The sequence below is a fragment of the Oncorhynchus keta genome, chromosome 26 (genome assembly GCF_023373465.1).
Source record: "Oncorhynchus keta strain PuntledgeMale-10-30-2019 chromosome 26, Oket_V2, whole genome shotgun sequence".
Classification (NCBI taxonomy): domain Eukaryota; kingdom Metazoa; phylum Chordata; class Actinopteri; order Salmoniformes; family Salmonidae; genus Oncorhynchus; species Oncorhynchus keta.
The window spans coordinates 38,133,719-38,157,181 of NC_068446.1; the positions used below are offsets into that span (position 1 = coordinate 38,133,719).

At 43.4% G+C, this 23,463-nt stretch overlaps 1 protein-coding gene and 1 long non-coding RNA gene across 5 annotated transcripts in view; both read left to right on the forward strand.

Moving 5' to 3' along the window:
* The window catches only part of LOC118359350 (transcription factor SOX-6), a 216,043-nt gene that overhangs the window by 146,804 nt on the left and 45,776 nt on the right, over nucleotides 1–23,463 (forward strand). Inside the window, exons 9-10 of the mRNA XM_052480705.1 lie at nucleotides 2,740–2,819; nucleotides 20,923–21,072. Of these exons, the coding sequence (XP_052336665.1) occupies nucleotides 2,740–2,819; nucleotides 20,923–21,072 (230 nt within the window). The remainder of the gene's footprint in view (nucleotides 1–2,739; nucleotides 2,820–20,922; nucleotides 21,073–23,463) is intronic.
* LOC127912073 (uncharacterized) lies at nucleotides 7,228–12,297 on the forward strand. 4 transcript variants are annotated; one of them, XR_008080503.1, is made up of 6 exons: nucleotides 7,353–7,424; nucleotides 8,442–8,525; nucleotides 9,164–9,247; nucleotides 9,419–9,754; nucleotides 11,889–12,014; nucleotides 12,057–12,297. It is a non-coding gene; the product is annotated as an uncharacterized LOC127912073 (long non-coding RNA). The 4 variants fall into 4 exon arrangements; XR_008080505.1 differs by lacking the exons at nucleotides 11,889–12,014; nucleotides 12,057–12,297 and adding an exon at nucleotides 10,271–10,587 and having other exon boundaries at nucleotides 9,419–9,838; XR_008080506.1 differs by lacking the exons at nucleotides 7,353–7,424; nucleotides 8,442–8,525; nucleotides 9,164–9,247; nucleotides 9,419–9,754 and adding an exon at nucleotides 7,228–7,340.

Genomic DNA, 23,463 nt, shown 5'->3' on the forward strand with positions numbered 1-23,463 from the left:
GATAAACAGACAGAGACTGGAACCAGAGAGTGATAAACAGACAGAGAGACTGGAACAAGAAAGTGATAAACAGACAGAGAGACTGGAACCAGAGAGTGATAAACAGACAGAGAGACTGGAACCAGAGAGTGATAAACAGACAGAGAGACTGGAACCAGAGAGTGATAAACAGACAGAGAGACTGGAACCAGAGAGAGACTGGAACCAGAGAGTGATAAACAGACAGAGAGACTGGAACCAGAGAGTGATAAACAGACAGAGAGACTGGAACCAGAGAGTGATAAACAGACAGAGAGACTGGAACAAGAGAGTGATAAACAGACAGAGAGACTGGAACCAGAGAGTGATAAACAGACAGAGAGACTGGAACCAGAGAGTGATAAACAGACAGAGAGACTGGAACCAGAGAGTGATAAACAGACAGAGAGACTGGAACCAGAGAACGATAAACAGACAGAGAGACTGGAACCAGAGAACGATAAACAGACAGAGAGACTGGAACCAGAGAGTGATAAACAGACAGAGAGACTGGAACCAGAGAGTGATAAACAGACAGAGAGACTGGAACCAGAGAGTGATAAACAGACAGAGAGACTGGAACCAGAGAGTGATAAACAGACAGAGAGACTGGAACCAGAGAGACTGATAAACAGACAGAGAGACTGGAACCAGAGAACGATAAACAGACAGAGAGACTGGAACCAGAGAGTGATAAACAGACAGAGAGACTGGAACCAGAGAGTGATAAACAGACAGAGAGACTGGAACAAGAGAGTGATAAACAGACAGAGGAACCAGACTGGAACCAGAGAACGATAAACAGACAGAGAGACTGGAACCAGAGAGTGATAAACAGACAGAGAGACTGGAACCAGAGAACGATAAACAGATAGAGAGACTGGAACCAGAGAGTGATAAACAGACAGAGAGACTGGAACCAGAGAGTGATAAACAGACAGAGAGACTGGAACAAGAGAGTGATAAACAGACAGAGAGACTGGAAGGAACCAGAGAGACTGATAAACAGACAGAGAGACTGGAACCAGAGAAACAGATAAACAGACAGAGAGACTGGAACCAGAGAACGATAAACAGACAGAGAGACTGGAACCAGAGAATGATAAACAGACAGAGAGACTGGAACCAGAGAATGATAAACAGACAGAGAGACTGGAACCAGAGAATGATAAACAACCAGACAGACAGAGACTGGAACCAGAGAATGATAAACAGACAGAGAGACTGGAACTGATAAACAGACAGAGAGACTGGAACCAGAGAACGATAAACAGACAGAGAGACTGGAACCAGAGAGTGATAAACAGACAGAGAGACTGGAACCAGAGACTGGAACCAGAGAACGATAAACAGACAGAGAGACTGGAACCAGAGAACGATAAACAGACAGAGAGACTGGAACCAGAGAGTGATAAACAGACAGAGAGACTGGAACAAGAGAGTGATAAACAGACAGAGAGACTGGAACCAGAGAGTGATAAACAGACAGAGAGACTGGAACCAGAGAGTGATAAACAGACAGAGAGACTGGAACCAGAGAGTGATAAACAGACAGAGAGACTGGAACCAGAGAGTGATAAACAGACAGAGAGACTGAACTGGAACCAGAGAGTGATAAAGAGACAGAGAGACTGGAACCAGAGAGTGATAAACAGACAGAGAGACTGGAACCAGAGAGTGATAAACAGACAGAGAGACTGGAACAAGAGAGTGATAAACAGACAGAGAGACTGGAACAAGAGAGTGATAAACAGACAGAGAGACTGGAACCAGAGAACGATAAACAGACAGAGAGACTGGAACAAGAGAGTGATAAACAGACAGAGAGACTAGAACCGAGACTAGAGTGAGCAAACAAGTATCTGGAGGGGAGGGGGGCAGGTTTACTCTTGGCGTGGTAAACTCCCTCATCTCAGCCTGGGCTATGCATTTTTTTTTGTCTCTCTCCTCCTGATAGGTGTTAATTATACTCCATGTCTCTCCTCCTGATACCCCATGCAGTTCATTGTATGTTTTGTTGTCTCTCTCCTCCTGATAGGTGTTAATTATACTCCATGTCTCTCCTCCTGATACCCCATGCAGTTCATTGTATGTTTTGTTGTCTCTCTCCTCCTGATAGGTTATAACTACCCCATGCAGTTCTTTTTATTTAATTTATTTTTTTACCTTTATTTTACTAGGCAAGTCAGTTAAGAACAGTGTGTTAACTGCCTGTTCAGGGGCAGAACGGCAGATTTGTTCGGGGATTCGAACTTGCAACCTTTCAGTTACTAGTCCAACGCTCTAACTACGAAGGCTACCCTGCCGTCCCAGTTCATTGTATGTTTTGTTGTCTCTCCTGATATGTGATAACTACCCCATGAAGATCATTGTATGTTTTGTTGTCTCTCTCCTGATAGGTGATAACTACCCCATGAAGTTCATTGTATGTTTTGTTGTCTCTCTCCTGATATGTGATAACTACCCCATGAAGTTCATTGTATGTTTTGTTGTCTCTCTCCTGATAGGTGATAACTACCCCATGAAGTTCATTGTATGTTTTGTTGTCTCTCTCCTGATATGTGATAACTACCCCATGAAGTTCATTGTATGTTTTGTTGTCTCTCCTGATATGTGATAACTACCCCATGAAGATCATTGTATGTTTTGTTGTCTCTCTCCTGATAGGTGATAACTACCCCATGAAGTTCATTGTATGTTTTGTTGTCTCTCTCCTGATAGGTGATAACTACCCCATGCAGTTCATTCCATCCACAATAGCAGCTGCAGCCGCGTCAGGACTGAGCCCGCTACAACTACAGGTAGGCCCATGTGCTTCTTCAGGGAAACATTTCACTTAGCTACACATCTAGGATCAGCTTCCCTACCCCAATCCTTACCTAAACCATTAGAATTGGAAATGCAAAACTGACCCAAGATCAGCGTCTAGAGGCCACTTCACCCTACATCGCCATGTGCTGCTCCACAAAGGAAAGGTACTGACATGCTAACAAGCATTTACAGTACCAGATTTAGGCCTACTAAGTATCTGCACCAAATTTGGAACCAGTTTTGTTTTTTTATTGTTTTTCCAGAGGAAATTTCATCTTGAGGGTAGATCCCAATAAGACAAACGTATTATCAGAAACATGCTTGTCCACTAAGTCCTGCATGAGAGTTGTTAAACAGCCTAACCACAAAATACTAGCCCGGCATTAGCAACAATGCTAACTAACCAAGCCCCCTATAGACTCCCATGTTTACCAAGCCTATAGACTCTATACCCTAGATATTGAACCCACAACTTCCCTTATATGAAATATGTTGACAGAGTCAAACAAAGGCCAATATGATAAATCTCTTTGGTATTCCAACCCACTAGCACAACACCTGGCCTAGGCAATGTATCATATTTTTATTGGTGCTTGACACCTATGGTTAGCGAATGGCACCTATAGATAATAGTTATCATTGAACATGGCTTAAAAAAAGAAAGAAAAAAAATGCATCTACCCCAAAGGGCGTACCCCAATTTTACAACATTGTCATCCACCCCTCCTCTACAGCATATTGGAAAATAACAGAAAGTCTCAAATTGTTATATTCGTAGGTAAACTATCACTTTCCGGCGTCAATCATTATTTCTGGTATCGTTGCAGTCAGCTGTTAAACATAACAGCTTTGCCTCAGGTTATTCAGGCTGTAATATGGCTTCCCCTAGCAAAGCTCTCATTAAATGTTATTGACCTAACAAAGCACTGTGGAGTTGGGAAACGGAACCTGCTGTTCAGTCAGACAGAATATCTCCACGTGTGCCTTTGAAATGATCAAAGCATCTGTACCTCACAGTGGTGTTGTGTGTGTGCGTGTTCATTTGTGAGGTAGAACGAAGAGGATGAATGCACCGTGACATCAGAATATCTCCACGTGTGCCCTTGAAATGATCAAAGCATCTGTACCTCACAGTGGTGTTGTGTGTGTGCGTGTTCATTTGTGAGGTAGAACGAAGAGGATGAATGCATCGTGACATGTGTAATCATTCATATTTAAACATCTCAGAGATGGAGAGAAGGAAAACCTGAATGAAAGAGGAAGATGCTCATTATACCGCTTGTTTAGAACAAAAACAAAGTGAAGGGGAGTGGTTGAGATTTGTAGACAGATAGGGTAAGCGTCATTGAAGGAAAGAGAAGGTTAGGAAAGCTGGAAAAATGATAGAAAATCATTTTCTTAGTTTGTAATGACAAAAATGACATAAGAGTTCAGTAGAATGACATACGTCTAACCTCATCTAAAGATTAAGCGTATAGTGCTAATGTATGTGGAGAAGTGAGTGGCACTGTTATTAAGCCCTGTGGTCTGTGTGTGGCCATATGGGTTATAGTGCTACAGTACACAGTCTTCAGTTTGTCTTGACAAAAATAACGCAATCAAATAGAAAAGTAGTGGCATGATATATGTCTACGTCTCAATGAGCATCATGGTATCCTGGCCTTATGCAGTATTATTAATCATCTCGTCTGTGTGTGGCCATTGGGTGTACGCTGTAGTGCTTTAGAAGTTCTCCCTCTCTCAGGTCAGGCTCTGCTTCATATGTACTGTAGACGAGTCAGAGTGAGACACACGGTGAGACACACGGTGAGACACCCCACAAATGCTTCAGACTTGAGATGATTTTTACACAAAATGAAGATAAGGTGGCACTGGAAAATGGACAGGCATTTGTCTGCCCTAAATGCACCACCATCAAGCATCTTAGGGAAGAGATCCTCCGTCTGTTAGCTCGAATGCGAGAAAAGGAAAACCTGCTTTCTAAGTACACCGACCTTGCTGTAACCCAGGCAAACCAAATCTCAACAGCAAAGTTGTTGATGAGTAGGGCGGCATTCATCTGTCCCAATCCAACAGACAGATGTTAAGCTCAGCTCCGCGGCCCCATGGGAGACTGGACACTCGCAAGGCGTAGGAGGTCGGGGAGGCAGTCTGGCCTCCCATCTATCCGAGAAGATCTGACCCAGCTATCAAACAGCTTTGCCCCGCTTGAGATGGACCTACCAGCCCCGGGAGTCAGCACAGATCCTGGGTGTATACCAACACCCGCGGCCACCCTCCCTCACGGCCACCACAGTTCAGCAGGTCGTTTCCCTATCAGATTCCATCACTACCATCATCATTGTGGGCAGCTCGAGATCTTGGCCTGCCTATGGTCTGTGGAACAACTAAGGTCCACTGTCACCCAGGAGCCCATGTCCATGACGTCAACTCTCTGTTGCCCACAGTTCTAGCCAACTACTCCAATATGGACACCATCGTCACTCACTTAGGTTTTAACGACCTTCGTTTTTAGGAGATCTGAGGGAGGACTACAACATTTTTTAACAGACCCTCGCAAGCACAAGGAAGTTAGTAATTATCTCTGGCCTCTCCCATGCTACCGAAGGGGTTTGGAATGTTTCAGTCGACTCTTTGCCCTAAATGAAATACCTGAAGAAACTTTGCAACAACAGAAATGTCTCTTTGAAATGCTGTGGGAGCAACCAGCACTTTTTAAAAGAGACGGGATTCATCCTAAATGCAGGGGTTCCAGGATTTTTTCCAGCAACATCAAACTGTTTTAGAGACTGAAAGACAGGATCTGGTAGTGCATCAGTCTCAGCAACATCAAACTGTTTTAGAGACTGACAGACAGGATCTGGTAGTGCTTCAGTCCCAGCAACATCAAACTGTTTTAGAGACTGACAGACAGGATCCGGTAGTGCTTCAGTCCCAGCAACATCAAACTGTTTTAGAGACTGAAAGACAGGATCTGGTAGTGCATCAGTCCCAGCAACATCAAACTGTTTTAGAGACTGACAGACAGGATCCGGTAGTGCTTCAATCCCAGCAACATCAAACTGTTTTAGAGACTGACAGACAGGGTCTGGTAGTGCTCCAGTTCTCCCTTGCCATGGGCCTAATACACAATATTATGCCCAGCCTTAGGAACTTTGGTTTTCCTAGATAGTGCTACTATATTGTGATCACTACAGCCAATGGTTTTGGATACTGCTGTAAAGCACATTTCTGCAGCATTAGTAAAGATGTGATCAGTACATGTTGATGATTTCATTGCTGTGCTGTTTGTAACTACCCTGGTAGGTTGACTGAACCAGGTTCCAGACACTGGTTACAGTTGTAATTTTTTTATTGAGTGGGCAGCTTGATGAAACCAGTCACTACTTAAATCCCCCAGAAAATATACCTCTGTTGATATCTCACATACATTATCAAGCATTTCACACGTGATCCAGATATCGACTGTTAGCACTTGGTGGTCTATAGCAGCTTCCCACCAGAATGGGCTTTAGGTGAGGCAGATGTAGCCATATTACTTCAATAGTATTTAACATGAGATCCTGTCTAAGCTTTACGGGAAAATGGTTCTGAATATCAACAGCAACAGCAACAAGACATGCTCATGTTATTTATGTCAGTGCAGGGTGAGCTACACACCTTGAACTTCCTATTAGGGCACACGACTCAGTGCTAACAGTATAACTCTGGTTCACAGGCACATGATTACTGCACATAATAGCTGTAGGATCAGCAGTCTTTCAAGGCAGTTAGAGGAACATAAATTAGGTTACTTACATTGTGTCTTCCAACGCACCTGGGATAATGTACATTTGCTGAAGCATTATGACAACTCATCACAATGGTAGATATTAACTGAGCTGGGCTTGGGTCATTGATAAGTCATTGTCTCAACGTACCTTTATAATGCTGTGAAAGGATCCAGGAACCCAAATGTTTTGGGTGGATCCCATCCTCCTTTTAAAATGATTGTTGTTTCCAGAAGGTATCAACATGGTCATTAAATGTTCCACCCACAGAGCTGCAATAGTCACAAAGCCAGTTATGGAGGGATACAAGTCTGCTGAAACGTTCAAGGTCACGATTTAGGGAGGGCACGGGGGCCAGATATTATGGGACGTTTGTTGGTGTAGAGACCCAATCAGCTCTTTAAAATCCATCTTCAGCTGTTCTGAGCTGCCCTTCATAATGTTATTGAATCACACATGAACTACGATAGACTCAATTTCCTGATGCAGGTTTATAATGTTTGGGAGCAGCTTATTGATGTCCTGATGCAGGTTTATAATGTATGAGAGCAGGTTATTGATGTCCTGATGCAGGTTTATGATGTCTGGGAGCAGCTTATTGATGTCCTGATACAGGTTTATAATGTCTGGGAGCAGCTTATTGATGTCCTGATGCAGGTTTATAATGTCTGGGAGCAGCTTATTGATGTCCTGATACAGGTTTATAATGTCTGGGAGCAGCTTATTGATGTCCTGATACAGGTTTATAATGTTTGGGAGCAGCTTATTGATGTCCTGATACAGGTTTATAATGTTAGGGAGCAGCTTATTGATGTCCTGATACAGGTTTATAATGTTTGGGAGCAGCTTAGTGATGTCCTGATGCAGGTTTATAATGTCTGAGAGCAGCTTATTGATGTCCTGATACAGGTTTATAATGTTTGGGAGCAGCTTATTGATGTCCTGATGCAGGTTTATAATGTCTGGGAGCAGCTTATTGATGGCCTGATGCAGGTTTATAATGTTGGGGAGCAGCTTAGTGATGTCCTGTTGCAGGTTTATAATGTTTGGGAGCAGCTTAGTGATGTCCTGTAATCGTGCTCCTGGATAGCACAAGGTTTTTGCAGCTTATTGATGTCCTGATGCAGGTTTATAATGTTGGAGCAGCTTAGATGATTTATAATGTTTGGGAGCCTGATGCAGGTTTATAATGTTTGGGAGCAGCTTATTGATGTTCTGATGCAGGTTTATAATGTTTGGGAGCAGCTTATTGATGTCCTGATGCAGGTTTATAATGTTTGGGAGCAGCTTATTGATGTCCTGATACAGGTTTATAATGTTTGGGAGCAGCTTAGTGATGTCCTGATGCAGGTTTATAATGTTAGGGAGCAGCTTATTGATGTCCTGATACAGGTTTATAATGTCTGGGAGCAGCTTATTGATGTCCTGATACAGGTTTATAATGTCTGGGAGCAGCTTATTGATGTCCTGATGCAGGTTTATAATGTTGGGAGCAGCTTATTGATGTCCTGATGCAGGTTTATAATGTTTTATTGATGTCCTGAGCAGGTTTATAATGTTAGGGAGCAGCTTATTGATGTCCTGATACAGGTTTATAATGTCTGGGAGCAGCTTATTGATGTCCTGATGCAGGTTTATAATGTTTGGGAGCAGCTTATTGATGTCCTGATACAGGTTTATAATGTCTGGGAGCAGCTTGTTGATGTCCTGATGCAGGTTTATAATGTCTGGAAGCAGCTTATTGATGTCCTGATACAGGTTTATACTGTTGGGGAGCAGCTTATTGATGTCCTAATACTGGTTTATAATGTTTGGGAGCAGCTTATTGATGTCCTGATGCAGGTTTATAATGTCTGGGAGCAGCTTATTGATGTCCTGATACAGGTTTATAATGTTAGGGAGCAGCTTATTGATGTCCTGATACAGGTTTATAATGTTTGGGAGCAGCTTATTGATGTCCTGATGCAGGTTTAAAATGTTAGGGAGCAGCTTATTGATGTCCTGATACAGGTTTATAATGTTTGGGAGCAGCTTATTGATGTCCTGATACAGGTTTATAATGTCTGGGAGCAGCTTAGTGATGTCCTGATACAGATTTATAATGTTAGGGAGCAGCTTATGATGTCCTGATACAGGTTTATAATGTCTGGGAGCAGCTTATTGATGTCCTGATGCAGGTTTATAATGTTTGGGAGCAGCTTATTGATGTCCTGATGTTTATAATGTCTGGGAGCAGCTTATTGATGTCCTGATGCAGGTTTATAATGTTTGGGAGCAGCTTATTGATGTCCTGATGCAGGTTTATAATGTCTGGGAGCAGCTTATTGATGTCCTGATACAGGTTTATAATGTTTGGGAGCAGCTTTATAATGTTGATTATTGATGTCCTGATACAGGTTTATAATGTTTGGGAGCAGCTTATTGATGTCCTGATGCAGGTTTATAATGTCTGGGAGCAGCTTATTGATGTCCTGATACAGGTTTATAATGTCTGGGAGCAGCTTATTGATGTCCTGATGCAGGTTTATAATGTTTGGGAGCAGCTTATTGATGTCCTGATACAGGTTTATAATGTCTGGGAGCAGCTTATTGATGTCCTGATGCAGGTTTATAATGTCTGGGAGCAGCTTATTGATGTCCTGATGCAGGTTTATAATGTCTGGGAGCAGCTTATTGATGTCCTGATACAGGTTTATAATGTCTGGGAGCAGCTTATTGATGTCCTGATGCTGGTTTATAATGTCTGGGAGCAGCTTATTGATGATGTCCTGATGCAGGTTTATAATGTTTGGGAGCAGCTTATTGATGTCCTGATACAGGTTTATAATGTCTGGGAGCAGCTTATTGATGTCCTGATGCAGGTTTATAATGTCTGGGAGCAGCTTATTGATGTCCTGATGCAGGTTTATAATGTCTGGGAGCAGCTTATTGATGTCCTGATGCAGGTTTATAATGTCTGGGAGCAGCTTATTGATGTCCTGATGCAGGTTTATAATGTTAGGGAGCAGCTTATTGATGTCCTGATACAGGTTTATAATGTTTGGGAGCAGCTTATTGATGTCCTGATGCAGGTTTATAATGTTTGGGAGCAGCTTATTGATGTCCTGATACAGGTTTATAATGTCTGGGAGCAGCTTATTGATGTCCTGATACAGGTTTATAATGTCTGGGAGCAGCTTATTGATGTCCTGATGCAGGTTTATAATGTCTGGGAGCAGCTTATTGATGTCCTGATGCAGGTTTATAATGTTTGGGAGCAGCTTATTGATGTCCTGATACAGGTTTATAATGTTTGGGAGCAGCTTATTGATGTCCTGATGCAGGTTTATAATGTTAGGGAGCAGCTTATTGATGTCCTGATGCAGGTTTATAATGTTAGGGAGCAGCTTATTGATGTCCTGATACAGGTTTATAATGTTTGGGAGCAGCTTATTGATGTCCTGATACAGGTTTATAATGTCTGGGATAATGTTTGGGGAGCAGCTTATTGATGTCCTGATGCAGGTTTATAATGTCTGGAGCAGCTTATTGATGTCCTGATGCAGGTTTATAATGTCTGGGAGCAGCTTATTGATGTCCTGATACAGGTTTATAATGTTAGGGAGCAGCTTATTGATGTCCTGATGCTGGTTTATAATGTCTGGGAGCAGCTTATTGATGTCCTGATACAGGTTTATAATGTCTGGGAGCAGCTTATTGATGTCCTGATGCAGGTTTATAATGTCTGGGAGCAGCTTATTGATGTCCTGATACAGGTTTATAATGTCTGGGAGCAGCTTATTGATGTCCTGATGCAGGTTTATAATGTCTGGGAGCAGCTTATTGATGTCCTGATGCAGGTTTATAATGTCTGGGAGCAGCTTATTGATGTCCTGATGCAGGTTTATAATGTTAGGGAGCAGCTTATTGATGTCCTGATGCAGGTTTATAATGTTAGGGAGCAGCTTATTGATGTCCTGATGCAGGTTTATAATGTTTGGGAGCAGCTTATTGATGTCCTGATGCAGGTTTATAATGTTTGGGAGCAGCTTATTGATGTCCTGATGCAGGTTTATAATGTTTGGGAGCAGCTTATTGATGTCCTGATACAGGTTTATAATGTCTGGTCCTGAGCAGCTTATTGATGTCCTGATGCAGGTTTATAATGTCTGGAGCAGCTTATTGATGTCCTGATACAGGTTTATAATACTGTTGGGGAGCAGCTTATTGATGTCCTAATACTGGTTTATAATGTTTGGGAGCAGCTTATTGATGTCCTGATGCAGGTTTATAATGTCTGATGCAGGTTTATAATGTCTGGGAGCAGCTTATTGATGTCCTGATACAGGTTTATAATGTTAGGGAGCAGCTTATTGATGTCCTGATACAGGTTTATAATGTTTGGGAGCAGCTTATTGATGTCCTGATACAGGTTTATAATGTCTGATGTCCTGAGCAGCTTATTGATGTCCTGATGCAGGTTTATAATGTTTGGGAGCAGCTTATTGATGTCCTGATACAGGTTTATAATGTTTGGGAGCAGCTTATTGATGTCCTGATACAGGTTTATAATGTTTTATTGGAGCAGCTTATTGATGTCCTGATACAGGTTTATAATGTTTGGGAGCAGCTTATTGATGTCCTGATACAGGTTTATAATGTCTGGGAGCAGCTTGTCCTGATACAGGTTTATAATGTCTGGGAGCAGCTTATTGATGTCCTGATGCAGGTTTATAATGTTTGGGAGCAGCTTATTGATGTCCTGATACAGGTTTATAATGTCTGGGAGCAGCTTTGATTCCTGATACAGGTTTATAATGTCAGCAGCTTATTGATGTCCTGATACAGGTTTATAATGTCTGGGAGCAGCTTATTGATGTCCTGATGCAGGTTTATAATGTCTGGGAGCAGCTTATTGATGTCCTGATACAGGTTTATAATGTCTGGGAGCAGCTTATTGATGTCCTGATGCAGGTTTAAAATGTTTGGGAGCAGGTTATTGATGTCCTGATGCAGGTTTATAATGTTAAGGAGCAGCTTATTGATGTCCTGATGCAGGTTTATAATGTTAGGGAGCAGCTTATTGATGTCCTGATGCAGGTTTATAATGTTAGGGAGCAGCTTATTGATGTCCTGATGCAGGTTTATAATGTTTGGGAGCAGCTTATTGATGTCCTGATACAGGTTTATAATGTTAGGGAGCAGCTTATTGATGTCCTGATACAGGTTTATAATGTTAGGGAGCAGCTTATTGATGTCCTGATGCAGGTTTATAATGTTTGGGAGCAGCTTATTGATGTCCTGATACAGGTTTATAATGTTAGGGAGCAGCTTATTGATGTCCTGATACAGGTTTATAATGTTAGGGAGCAGCTTATTGATGTCCTGATACAGGTTTATAATGTTAGGGAGCAGCTTATTGATGTCCTGATACAGGTTTATAATGTTTGGGAGCAGCTTATTGATGTCCTGATACAGGTTTATAATGTCTGGGAGCAGCTTATTGATGTCCTGATGCAGGTTTATAATGTTAGGGAGCAGCTTATTGATGTCCTGATGCAGGTTTATAATGTTAGGGAGCAGCTTATTGATGTCCTGATGCAGGTTTATAATGTCTGGGAGCAGCTTATTGATGTCCTGATGCAGGTTTATAATGTCTGGGAGCAGCTTATTGATGTCCTGATGCAGGTTTATAATGTCTGGGAGCAGCTTATTGATGTCCTGATGCAGGTTTATAATGTTTGGGAGCAGCTTAGTGATGTCCTGTAATCGTGCTCCTGGATAGCACAAGGTTTTTGCTCCAGGGACTGTGACATTTCTCACCATTGAACTACCCAATACAACGGCCGAAGAATGGAATGGACAAATTTGCCCATTCCTAACCCTCACAAAATTTGTGGAACATTTCACGGGCCCACGAGAAACAGGATAGTGTACGCCTACATCTCCCGACAATAGGTCCAGACCTCCCACAGCAGGCAGAGGCCAATCAGAGCCAGAGAGAGGGAAAGGAGCCAAGCTCGACGACAAAGCCGCTGTTGGAGTCAGTGTAGTTGGAGTCAGTGTAGTTGGAGTCAGTGTAGTTGGAGTCAGTGTAGTTGGAGTCAGTGTAGTTGGAGTCAGTGTAGTTGGAGTCAGTGTAGTTGGAGTCAGCACAGCTGTGCTTCGACACAGGCAGTCCCATCCGGCACCAAGGCGGCGACGCTGTTCTTCATGTTGATCTGCTCAAGAGAGATATAGTAAGGGAGATTAGAGAGATAGAAATGGAGAGGAGAGCGGAATGGAGAGTAAAGCTATTGAGCGATAGTAATGGAGAGGATAGAGAGATAGTAATAGGAGAGCGATAGTAATGGAGAGGATAGTGAGATAGTAATAGGAGAGCGATAGTAATGGAGAGGATAGAGAGATAGTAATAGGAGAGCGATAGTAATGGAGAGGATAGTGAGATAGTAATAGGAGAGCGATAGTAATGGAGGATAGAGAGTTAGTAATAGAAGAGCGATAGTAATGGAGAGGATAGAGAGATAGTAATAGGAGAGCGATAGTAATGGAGAGGATAGAGAGATAGTAATAGGAGAGCGATAGGAAGGGAGTGGAGAGAGAGTACAGAGATTGAGAGATATTAGTGGAGAGGAGAGAGATCGAGAGATAATGGAGAGAAGAGGAGAGAGTTGGCGATAGTAGAGAGAGAGAGACAGTAATGGAGAGCCGATAGATTAAAAGGGAATGGAGAGAGAGTAATGGAGAGTAGTGAGATTGAGAGATAGTAATGGAGAGGAGAGAGGTAGTAATGGAGAGGAGAGAGATTGGGGCGGCAGGGTAGCCTAGTGGTTAGAGCGTTGGACTAGTAACCGAAAGGTTGACAGTTTGAATCCCCGAGCTGATAAGGTACAAATATGTCGTTCTGCCCCTGAACAGGCAGTTAACCCACTGTTCCTAGGCCGTCATTGAAAATAAGAATTTGTTCTTAACTGACTTGCCTAATAAAATAAAGGTAAAATTAAAAAGATTGACATATACTAATGGAGAGGAGAGAATTGAGAGATAGTAATGGAGAGATAGATGAAGAGATAGTAATGGAGAGAAGACATATTTTTTATTTTTACCTTTATTTAACTATATTGAATATATTGAAGTGTATTGGATCATTCATGACCAGCACAACAAGCGGCAGAATGTTTTAGGAGCCAGGGGCTGTGTTTCAATGGCACCGGCTCACATCAAAACTAGTGCACTATAAAGAGAATAGAATGCCATTTGGGACTTCATCGGTCAATTGTTTCCAGTCCTTATGGCCGGTGCCTGGCATCTGCAGTTCAGTTCAATTGAAGAATTACCCCCTTTGTGTCCCATTAATGAGAGTGCAATACAGTTACTTAGCAGACATTCTTGTTGTCATCACAAGACGTCGTTTACTCTTTTCCTCTCCGGCTCAATGATCTATTTCTGTTTCATAGCTCTAAAGGTGAGGTATTGACGCAACCCTGATATACGGAGAATCAAGGGTTTTCCACCACTTTTCTAAATATAGGGGTTTGCAAATTTGTTTTGCCCTGTGTGATTTCATTCATTGCATGACATTTGTGTGACTTCCGAGTTTAATAGGAGAATCAAATCAAAATGTTTTGGGGCAGACATTAAAGGAGCAGACATCTGACCCATTGAAGAAATTAAGAGCATAGGCACAACTTGAGGACTATTGATGGACGTGTTCTCAATGAGACTCAGCTGTGAATCTATTAGAGGGCATTACTATGCTATGTACAGTTGAAGTTGGACGTTAACATACACTTAGGTTGGAGTCATTAAAACTCGTTTTTCAACCACTCCACAAATGTTTTGTTAACAAACTATAGTTTTGGCAAGTCGGTTAGGACTTCTACTTTGTGCATGACACAAGTAATTTTTTGAACAATTGTTTACAGACAGATTATTTCACTTATAATTCATTGTATCACAATTCTAGTGGGTCAGAAGTTTACATACACTAAGTTGACTGTGCCTTTAAACAGCTTTCAAAATTCCAGAAAATTATGTCATGGCTTCAGAAGCTTCTGATAGGCTAAATGGTATCATTTGAGTCAATTGGAGGTGTACCTGTGGATGTATTTCAAGGCCTACCTTCAAACTCAGTGCATCTTTGCTTGACATCATGGGAAAATCAAAATAAATCAGCCAAGACTTCAGAAAAAAACTGTAGACCTCCACAAGTCTGGTTCATCCTTGGGAGCAATTTCCAAACGATAGTACCCAAGTATAAACACCATGGGACCATGCAGCCGTCATACCGCTTAGGAAGGAGACACGTTCTTTCTCCTAGAGATGAATGTACTTTGTTGCGAAAAGTGCAAATCAATCCCAGAACAACAGCAAAGGACCTTGTGAAGATGCTGGAGGAAACAGGTACAAAAGTATCTATGTCCAGAGTAAAACAAGACTGATATCGACATAACCTGAAAGGCCGCTCAGCAAGGAAGAAGCCATTGCTTCAAAACCGCCATAAAAAAGCCAGACTACGGTTTGCAACTGCACATGGGGACTCTGTCCTCTGGTCTGATGAAACAAAAATAGGACTGTTTGGCCATAATGAACATGTTTGGAAAAGGGGGAGGAAAAAGGGGGAGGCTTGCAGGCCAAAGTACACCATCCCAACCGTGAAGCACGGAGGTGGCAGCATCATGTTGTGGGGGTACTTTGCTGCTGGAGCGACTGGTGCACTTCACAAAATTGTGGGAAGCTTGTGGAAGGCTACCCGAAACGTTTGACCCAATATTATTCTGAAATTTCATATTCTTAAAATAAAGTGGTGATCCTAACTGACCTAAGACAGGGAATTTTTACTAGGATGAAATGTCAGGAATTGTGAAAAACTGAGTTTAAATGTATTTGGCTAAGGTGTAAACTTCCGACTTCAACTGTATATGTCCAGTCGTGGCCAAAGGTTTTGAGAATGACACAAATATACATTTTCACAAAGTCTGCTGCCTCTGTTTGTATGGTGGCAATTTGCATATACTCCAGAATGTTGTGAAGAGTAATCAGATGAATTGCAATTAATTGCAAAGTCCCTATTTGCCCTGCAAATGAACTGAATCCCCCCAAAAACATTTCCACTGCATTTCAGCCCTGCCACAAAAGGACCAGCTGACATCATGTCAGTGATTCTCTCGTTGACACAGGTGTGGGTGTTGACGAGGACAAGGCTGGAGATCACTCTGTCATGCTGATTGAGTTCAAATTACAGACTGGAAGCTTCAAAAGGAGGGTGGGGCTTGGAATCATTGTTCTTCCTCTGTCAACCATGGTTACCCACAAGGAAACATGTGCCGTCATCATTGCTTTGCACAAAAAGGGCTTCCCAGGCAAGGATATTGCTGCCAGTAACATTGCACCTAAATCAACCATTTATCGGATCATCAAGAACTTCAAGGAGAGCGGATCAGTTGTTGTGAAGAAGGCTTCAGTGCGCCCAAGAAAGTCCAGCAAGCGCCAGGACCATCTCCTAAAGTTGATTCAGCTGCAGGATTGGGGCACCACCAGCACAGAGCTTGCTCAGGAGTGGCAGCAGGCAGGTGTGAGTGCATCTGCATGCACAGTGAGGCGAAGACTTTTGGAGGATGGCCTGGTGTCAAGAACGGCAGCAAAGAAACCACTTCTCTACAGGAAAAACATTGGGGACAGACTGATATTCTGCAAAAGGTACAGGGATTGGACTGCTGACAACTGGGGTAAAGTCATTTTCTCTGATGAATCCCCTTTCTGATTGTTTGGGGCATCTGGAAAAAAGCTTGTCCAGAGAAGACAAGGTGAATGCTACCATGAGCCCTGTGTCATGCTGACAGTAAAGCATCCTGAGACCATTCATGTGTGGGGTTGCTTCTCAGCCAAGGGAGTGGCTGAATTTTGCTTAAGAACACAGCCATGAATAAAGAATGGTACCAACACATCCTCCGAGAGCAACTTCTCCCAACCATTCAGGAACAGTTTGCTGACGAACAATGCCTTTTCCAGCATGATGGAGCACCTTGCCATAAGGCAAAAGTGATAACTAAGTGGCTCGGGGAACAAAACATTGATATTTTGGGTCCATTCCCAGGAAACTCCTCAGACCTTAATCCCATTGAGAACTTGTGGTCAATCCTTAAGAGGCGGGTGGACAAACAAAAACCCACACATTCTGACAAACTCCAAGCATTGATTATGCAAGAATGGGCTGCCATCAGTCAGGATGTGGCCCAGAAGTTAATTGACAGCATGCCAGGGTGGATTGCAAACTTCATGTAATTGTCAATAAAAGCCTTGAAATGCTTGTAATTATACTTCAGTATTCCATAGCAACATCTGACAAAAATATCTAATGACACTGATGCAGGAAACTTTGTGAAAATTAATATTTGTTTCATTCTCAAAACTTTTGGCCACGACTGTATGTATAAACTCAGCAAAAAAAGAATTGTCCCTTTTTCAGGTCCCTGTCTTTCAAAGATAATTCGTAAAAATCCAAATAGCTTCATAGATCTTCATTGTAAAGGGTTTAAACACTGTTTCCCATGCTTGTTCAATGAACCATAAGCAATTAATGATCATGCACCTGTGGAATGGTTGTAAGACACGAACAGTTTACAGACGGTAGGCAATTAAGGTCACAGTTATGAAAACTTAGGACACTAAAAAGGCCCTTCTACTGACTCTGAAAAACACCACAAGAAAGATGCCCATGGTCCGTGCTCATCTTGGTGAACATACAGATGTGCAGATGTGGCCAGGGCAATAAATTGCAATGTTCGTACTGTGAGATGCCTAAGACAGCGCTACAGGGAGACATGATGGACAGCTGATCGTCCTCGCTGTGGCAGACCACGTGTAAAAACATCTGCACAGGATCGGTACATCACACCTGCGGGACAGTTACAGGATGGCAACAACAACTGCCTGAGTTACACCAGGAACACACAATCCCTCCATCAGTGCCCAGACTGTCCGCAATAGGCTGAGAGAGGCTGGACTGAGGACTTGTAGGCCTGTTGTAAGGCAGGTCACTCACCAGACATCACCTGCAACAACATCGCCTATGGGCACAAACCCACCGTCGCTGGACCAGACAGGACTGGCAAAAAGTGCTCTTCACTGATGAGTCGTGGTATTGTCTCACCAGGGGTGATGGTCGGCTTTGCGTTTATCGTTGAAGGAATAAGCGGTACTCCAAGGCCTGTACTCTGGAGTGGGATCGATTTGGAGGTGGAGGGTCCATCATGGTTTTTGGCGGTGTGTCGCAGCATCATCGAACTAGACTTGTTGTCATTGCAGGCAATCTCAATGCTGTGCGTTACAAGTAAGACATCCTCCTCCCTCATGTGATACCCTTCCTGCAGGCTCATCCTGACATGACCCTCCAGCATGACAATGCCACCAGCCATAGTGCTCGTTCTGTGTGTGATTTCCTGCAAGACAGGAATGTCAGTGTTCTGCCATGGCCAGCGAAGAGCCCGGATCTCAATCCCATTGAGCACGTCAATCCCATTCCCCCCAGAAATGTCTGGGAACTTGCAGGTTTCCTTGGTGGAAGAGTGGAGTAACATCTCACAGCAAGAACTGGCAAATCTGGTGCAGTCCATGAGGAGGAGATGCACTGCAGTACTTAATGCAGCTGGTGGCCACACCAGATACTGACTGTTACTTTGGATTTTGAGCTCCCTTTGTTCAGGGACACATTATTCAATTTCTGTTTGTCACATGTCTGTGTAACTTGTTCAGTTTATGTCTCAGTTTTTTAATCTTGTTATGTTCATAGAAATATTTACACGTTAAGTTTGCTGAAAATGAACGCTGTTGACAGTGAGAGGACGTTTCTTTTTTTTGCTGTGTTTATATATACAGACACACTTACTGTGACTTTTACACATATGTACGTTTACACACGCACACGAACTTGTGTGAGCACGCATGACGCACGCACGCAAACAGACACATACATAAGAATACACACACACCAGAAGTTGTTAATTTAGCCTTTTCTTGGTAAGCGTCAGTCAGTCAGTCCCTTTTTCTCCTTTCTCTCCCTGCTTAACCTGCTGAAAAATTCCAACCCCCATGTGTTTTCCTGATACTGAGATCAATAGAAAGCCGAGGCTACAAGAAGCTAGCCAAGGGGATTGTACCAGTCCCGCTAGGGGCAGGTATAGAATCCATGTTAACTTATTCATTATGATCTTAAAGCCCATAATGATCCTAGATCAGCACTCCTACTCAGCCCCCTATAAAGCACATCATACCTTTCTCTTAGCATATTATTATGCTAACATGGCTATCAAAACCAGCACTGATGGAGGAAAATTACAGACTAATCATTTAGTTTCAGTCAAATTAGCACTAACAGCCAGAGCCCCCGTCCAATAGAGAGTTTTGTTTTTAAAGACTGTTTGTCAATTTGTAATTTAAAAAGAAATCACTGCATTATCTTCCCTCAGGGTTTACTGAACAGCGAGAGGTCAGATTGCCGTTGTTTACGTTGCACATTGGCTTCTAGCCGGCCATCGATCCCTCAGGTTTTTGGGCGGAAAAGGGAGAAAAAGGCCTGTCTTCAATGCTTTTGTTTGTTTGACTTTAAAAAGCATTATGCCAGTTGGCAAGGCTCAATGGGGCTAAAAATGACTGTGGCAGTCTTTTACTATGTTACTAGAAAGGTGCACCGTTTGACTCCCTATTTACATTCGACTGGTCGCTTTTTGTCAGCTCTCTGTGCAAAGCTCTTGTCTGATGTTATTTTGGCAGCCATATTGAAAGGTGGACTATCTCTGTTTTAGTTTGTGTGGGGGTATGAATGTGAATGTTTGTTTGTTTGTTTGAAGTTTGTGTGAGTGTGCTTGGGTATAGGGGCCCATAGCTCAGTCTACCAGTGTCTAACTGTCTAAATCATTCCCATACATAATCCTTACTCAGTAGAGAGAGACGGTGTGTGTGTTTGTACGTTTGCTTGGGCCTCGGAGACATTCAAGGTGTATACCTCAACCTCAGCTCTCCTCTTCTCCGCAGTTGTATGAACAACAGCCATCACCACAGCAAGTTACTCTTGTGGTCGTGAATGATAGACGCGCGAGGCCCTACCAGTCATTCAAAGCACATTCTTGAGCGGATCTCATATCGCCAGAGGTTGGCCCGGGCACTCCTCATACTCGCCAAGGAAAATAAGCGCCGTGACACCAGGGCTTTGTTTCATCGCGGCGAGGGCCCCTTCTGTTTGTGTTTAATATTGGCTCGAGAGAGAGGCTGTCCAACTCGTTGCCTGAACCACAGAATGAGACGGCGCAGCCTTCCTCCCGTCTGCTCTGCTTCTCGTGTGTCTGCCACCCTCCTCCACGGACCTCAGAGTCCTCATGAGGCCTAGCGGTTAGACTGAGAGGAAATCAGATCTCACAACACTGGGGCAATGATACAATGGGGAGAGAGGGAGAGGGGTAGAGAGGGGAAAGAGAGGAGAGGACAAGAGGAGAGAGAGCTTGAGGTCAGAGGAGAGGAGAGGAGAGGGGGGAGGAGATGAGGGAGAGGAGAGAAGAGTGGAGAACGGTGAGAGAGGAGACAGGAGAGGAGAAGATAAAAGAAGAGTGTAGAAATTGAGATATTAGAGGAGGAGGAAGAGAGGCAGGCCAAGTCCTACTGAACACAAGCCATGTCTGGGTGGTTTTCATGCAGGATTGGGGCTTTGATATGTTGTCAAGTCCTCAAACGGAGGTTGACAGTGGTTTCAGGCAGTGGTCAGAGCTTTGATTCAGACTGCTGGACCTCAGACAGAGACTGTGTTTCACTTTTCTAGATTGGGTTGTTTTACTAAGTGTCTTGGACTGGCTGAAGCTTTATAGGATTTCTCTGAAATTGAGGTTTATTCTCCATTAATTCTTTGAAAGAGTTAAAAAATATATTTCTCTGAAACTTTACTCTGACATTTAACTTGAAGCATTTCTCTGACTTGAAGTTTTGAGGAAAAACTCAAAACCTCAAACTGGATCCAAGCATTGATATCAATCGATGAGCAAGCCACTCTGAACACCACCATCTGTTGAATGAATCGGAATTGTAGATAGATTGGCGACGGTTTGAGTTAAATGTGTTTTCTCTGGATCTGAACCTTGACAAACAAACACATGCCTCCAACAATGCTCATAGTTGTGGGTGTCTTTTTCATTTGAGCTTTAAGTCACAACCAGCTATAGACAGGGCCTCTGTGTTGTTTCTCTGAAGTGCGTGTGGGCGTGTGACACACAGCGAGGGAGGTGGGAACTAAGCCAGCTCTAGCGGCTGGCTGCTGATGTTAATAGCTTGTCAGTTTCCCTATTTCCTCTCATTGCAGCAGCTGTACGCCGCCCAGCTGGCCAGCATGCAGATCTCACCTGGAGCCAAAATGGCCTCACTGCCACAGCCTCCCAACTCATCAGACCCCCTATCGCCCCCCGGCTTAAAGAGTGAGAAGAGAGTGTTGAGTCCTGTCACTCATGTTAAGGTGAGCCTTCTCTTTATGATTGACTTTGTGTGTTTTTGTTTTGGACCTTGGTTACACAGTATATAACTCTCTGACTGAATCAATGATTCAAGTGAAAGGGAATGAACACACACGTGTGTACAAACACACACACACACACACACACACACACACACACACACACACACACACACACACACACACACACACACACACACACACACACACACACACACACACACACACACACACACACACACACACACACACACACATTGGCGATGGCTGCTGTTTGGCATGGGCCCAGACCTCTTTACTGGAGTGAGCTCGAGAGCATACGCCTCATCTTGACTCGACGAGGCAATAATGAGAGCCATGTGTCTATGTGGGGTCGCTGCAACCAGCATCACAATAGACTGGAGTCAGAACTCACCACGGCTCCACAATACTGCTCAACCAGCATCACAATAGATTGGAGTCAGAACTCACCACGGCTCCACAATACTGCTCAACCAGCATCGCAATAGACTGGAGTCAGAACTCACCACGGCTCCACAATACTGCTCAACCAGCATCACAATAGATTGGAGTCAGAACTCACCACGGCTCCACAATACTGCTCAACCAGCATCGCAATAGACTGGAGTCAGAACTCACCACGGCTCCACAAAACTGCTCAACCAGCATGACAATAGACTGAAGTCAGAACTCACCACAGCTGCAACCAGGCATCACAATAGACTGGAGTCAGAACTAACCAAAGCTGCAACCAGCATCACAATAGACTGGAGTCAGAACTCACCACCACTGCAACCAGTATCACAATAGACTGGAGTCAGAACTCACCACAGCTCTACAATACTGCTCAACCAGCATCACAATAGACTGGAGTCAGAACTCACCACAGCTCTACAATACTGCTCAACCAGCATCACAATAGACTGGAGTCAGAACTCAACACAGCTCCACAATACTGCTCAACCAGCTTCACAATAGACTGGAGTCAGAACTCACCACAGCTCTACAATACTGCTCAACCAGCATCACAATAGACTGGAGTCAGAACTCACCACAGCTCTACAATACTGCTCAACCAGCATCACAATAGACTGGAGTCAGAACTCAACACAGCTCCACAATACTGCTCAACCAGCTTCACAATAGACTGGAGTCAGAACTCACCACCACTGCAACCAGCATCACAATAGACTGGAGTCAGAACTCACCACAGCTCTACAATACTGCTCAACCAGCATCACAATAGACTGGAGTCAGAACTCAACACAGCTCCACAATAGTGCTCAACCAGCATCACAATAGACTGGAGTCAGAACTCAACACAGCTCCACAATACTGCTAAACCAGCTTCACAATAGACTGAAGTCAGAACTCACCACAGCTCCACAATACTACTCAGCCAGCATCGCAATAGACTGGAGTCAGAACTCACCACAGCTCCACAATACTGCTCAACCAGCATCACAATAGACTGAAGTCAGAACTCACCACAGCTGCAACCAGCATCACAATAGACTGGAGTCAGAACTAACCAAAGATGCAACCAGCATCACAATAGACTGGAGTCAGAACTCACCACAGCTCTACAATACTGCTCAACCAGCATCACAATAGACTGGAGTCAGAACTCACCACAGCTCCACAATACTGTTCAACCAGCATCACAATAGAACTCACCACAGCTCTACAGTAGTACTCTTCCCTTGAAACTTGAAACTTCCACCCTGAAACGTCCACCTTCCCCAACCCCTTTCCACTCTCTCTACCCTCCACACTGGCATCCCAATGTCCTCCCAGCCTCCCAAATCATGTTCTTTCTCCTCTCCCCAAGACTGGTTCCAAATTAAATCCATGTTTGTTAGTGTTCCCTTTCACAACTCAGTCAGGTGGTGTTGACGAATTCTCTTCCAGTTTCTATCCCCTTCCAGGGATTCCTCACAAACTCAATGTGAGGTGATGTGGTCATGAACCTTTGATTAGGAAAGAGAGGAGGTTTTTGTTGATCAAATGTATTTATAAATGGCCACAACTTGAGAGCGGGATAATTGAGTGAATACATTTTTTAGGCAGCAATCTGAGGGTCAAAGCCTTATTTTTCCCAGCTTCTGAATACTGTGCGGTCTCAAGACGGTGCCCTGGGGAACACGACCAAAGTATTAAAGCAATATTTCACTCTCAAACACATCATTCACACTGGTCTACACTGAGTATAAACAAACACAACTTTTCTGTCTGCTTCAAATGTTTTTATTCTGTCAATCTGAACTCCCAGACAGACATGCTTCAACATAATTCAGAGGCTCAGTTGAATAGAGGAGTCAGGTTGTATCAGGACGACAGACTCTTCAGTCAGTTGGATAGAGAAATTATCCCCCTCAGCAGAGTTTACACCAC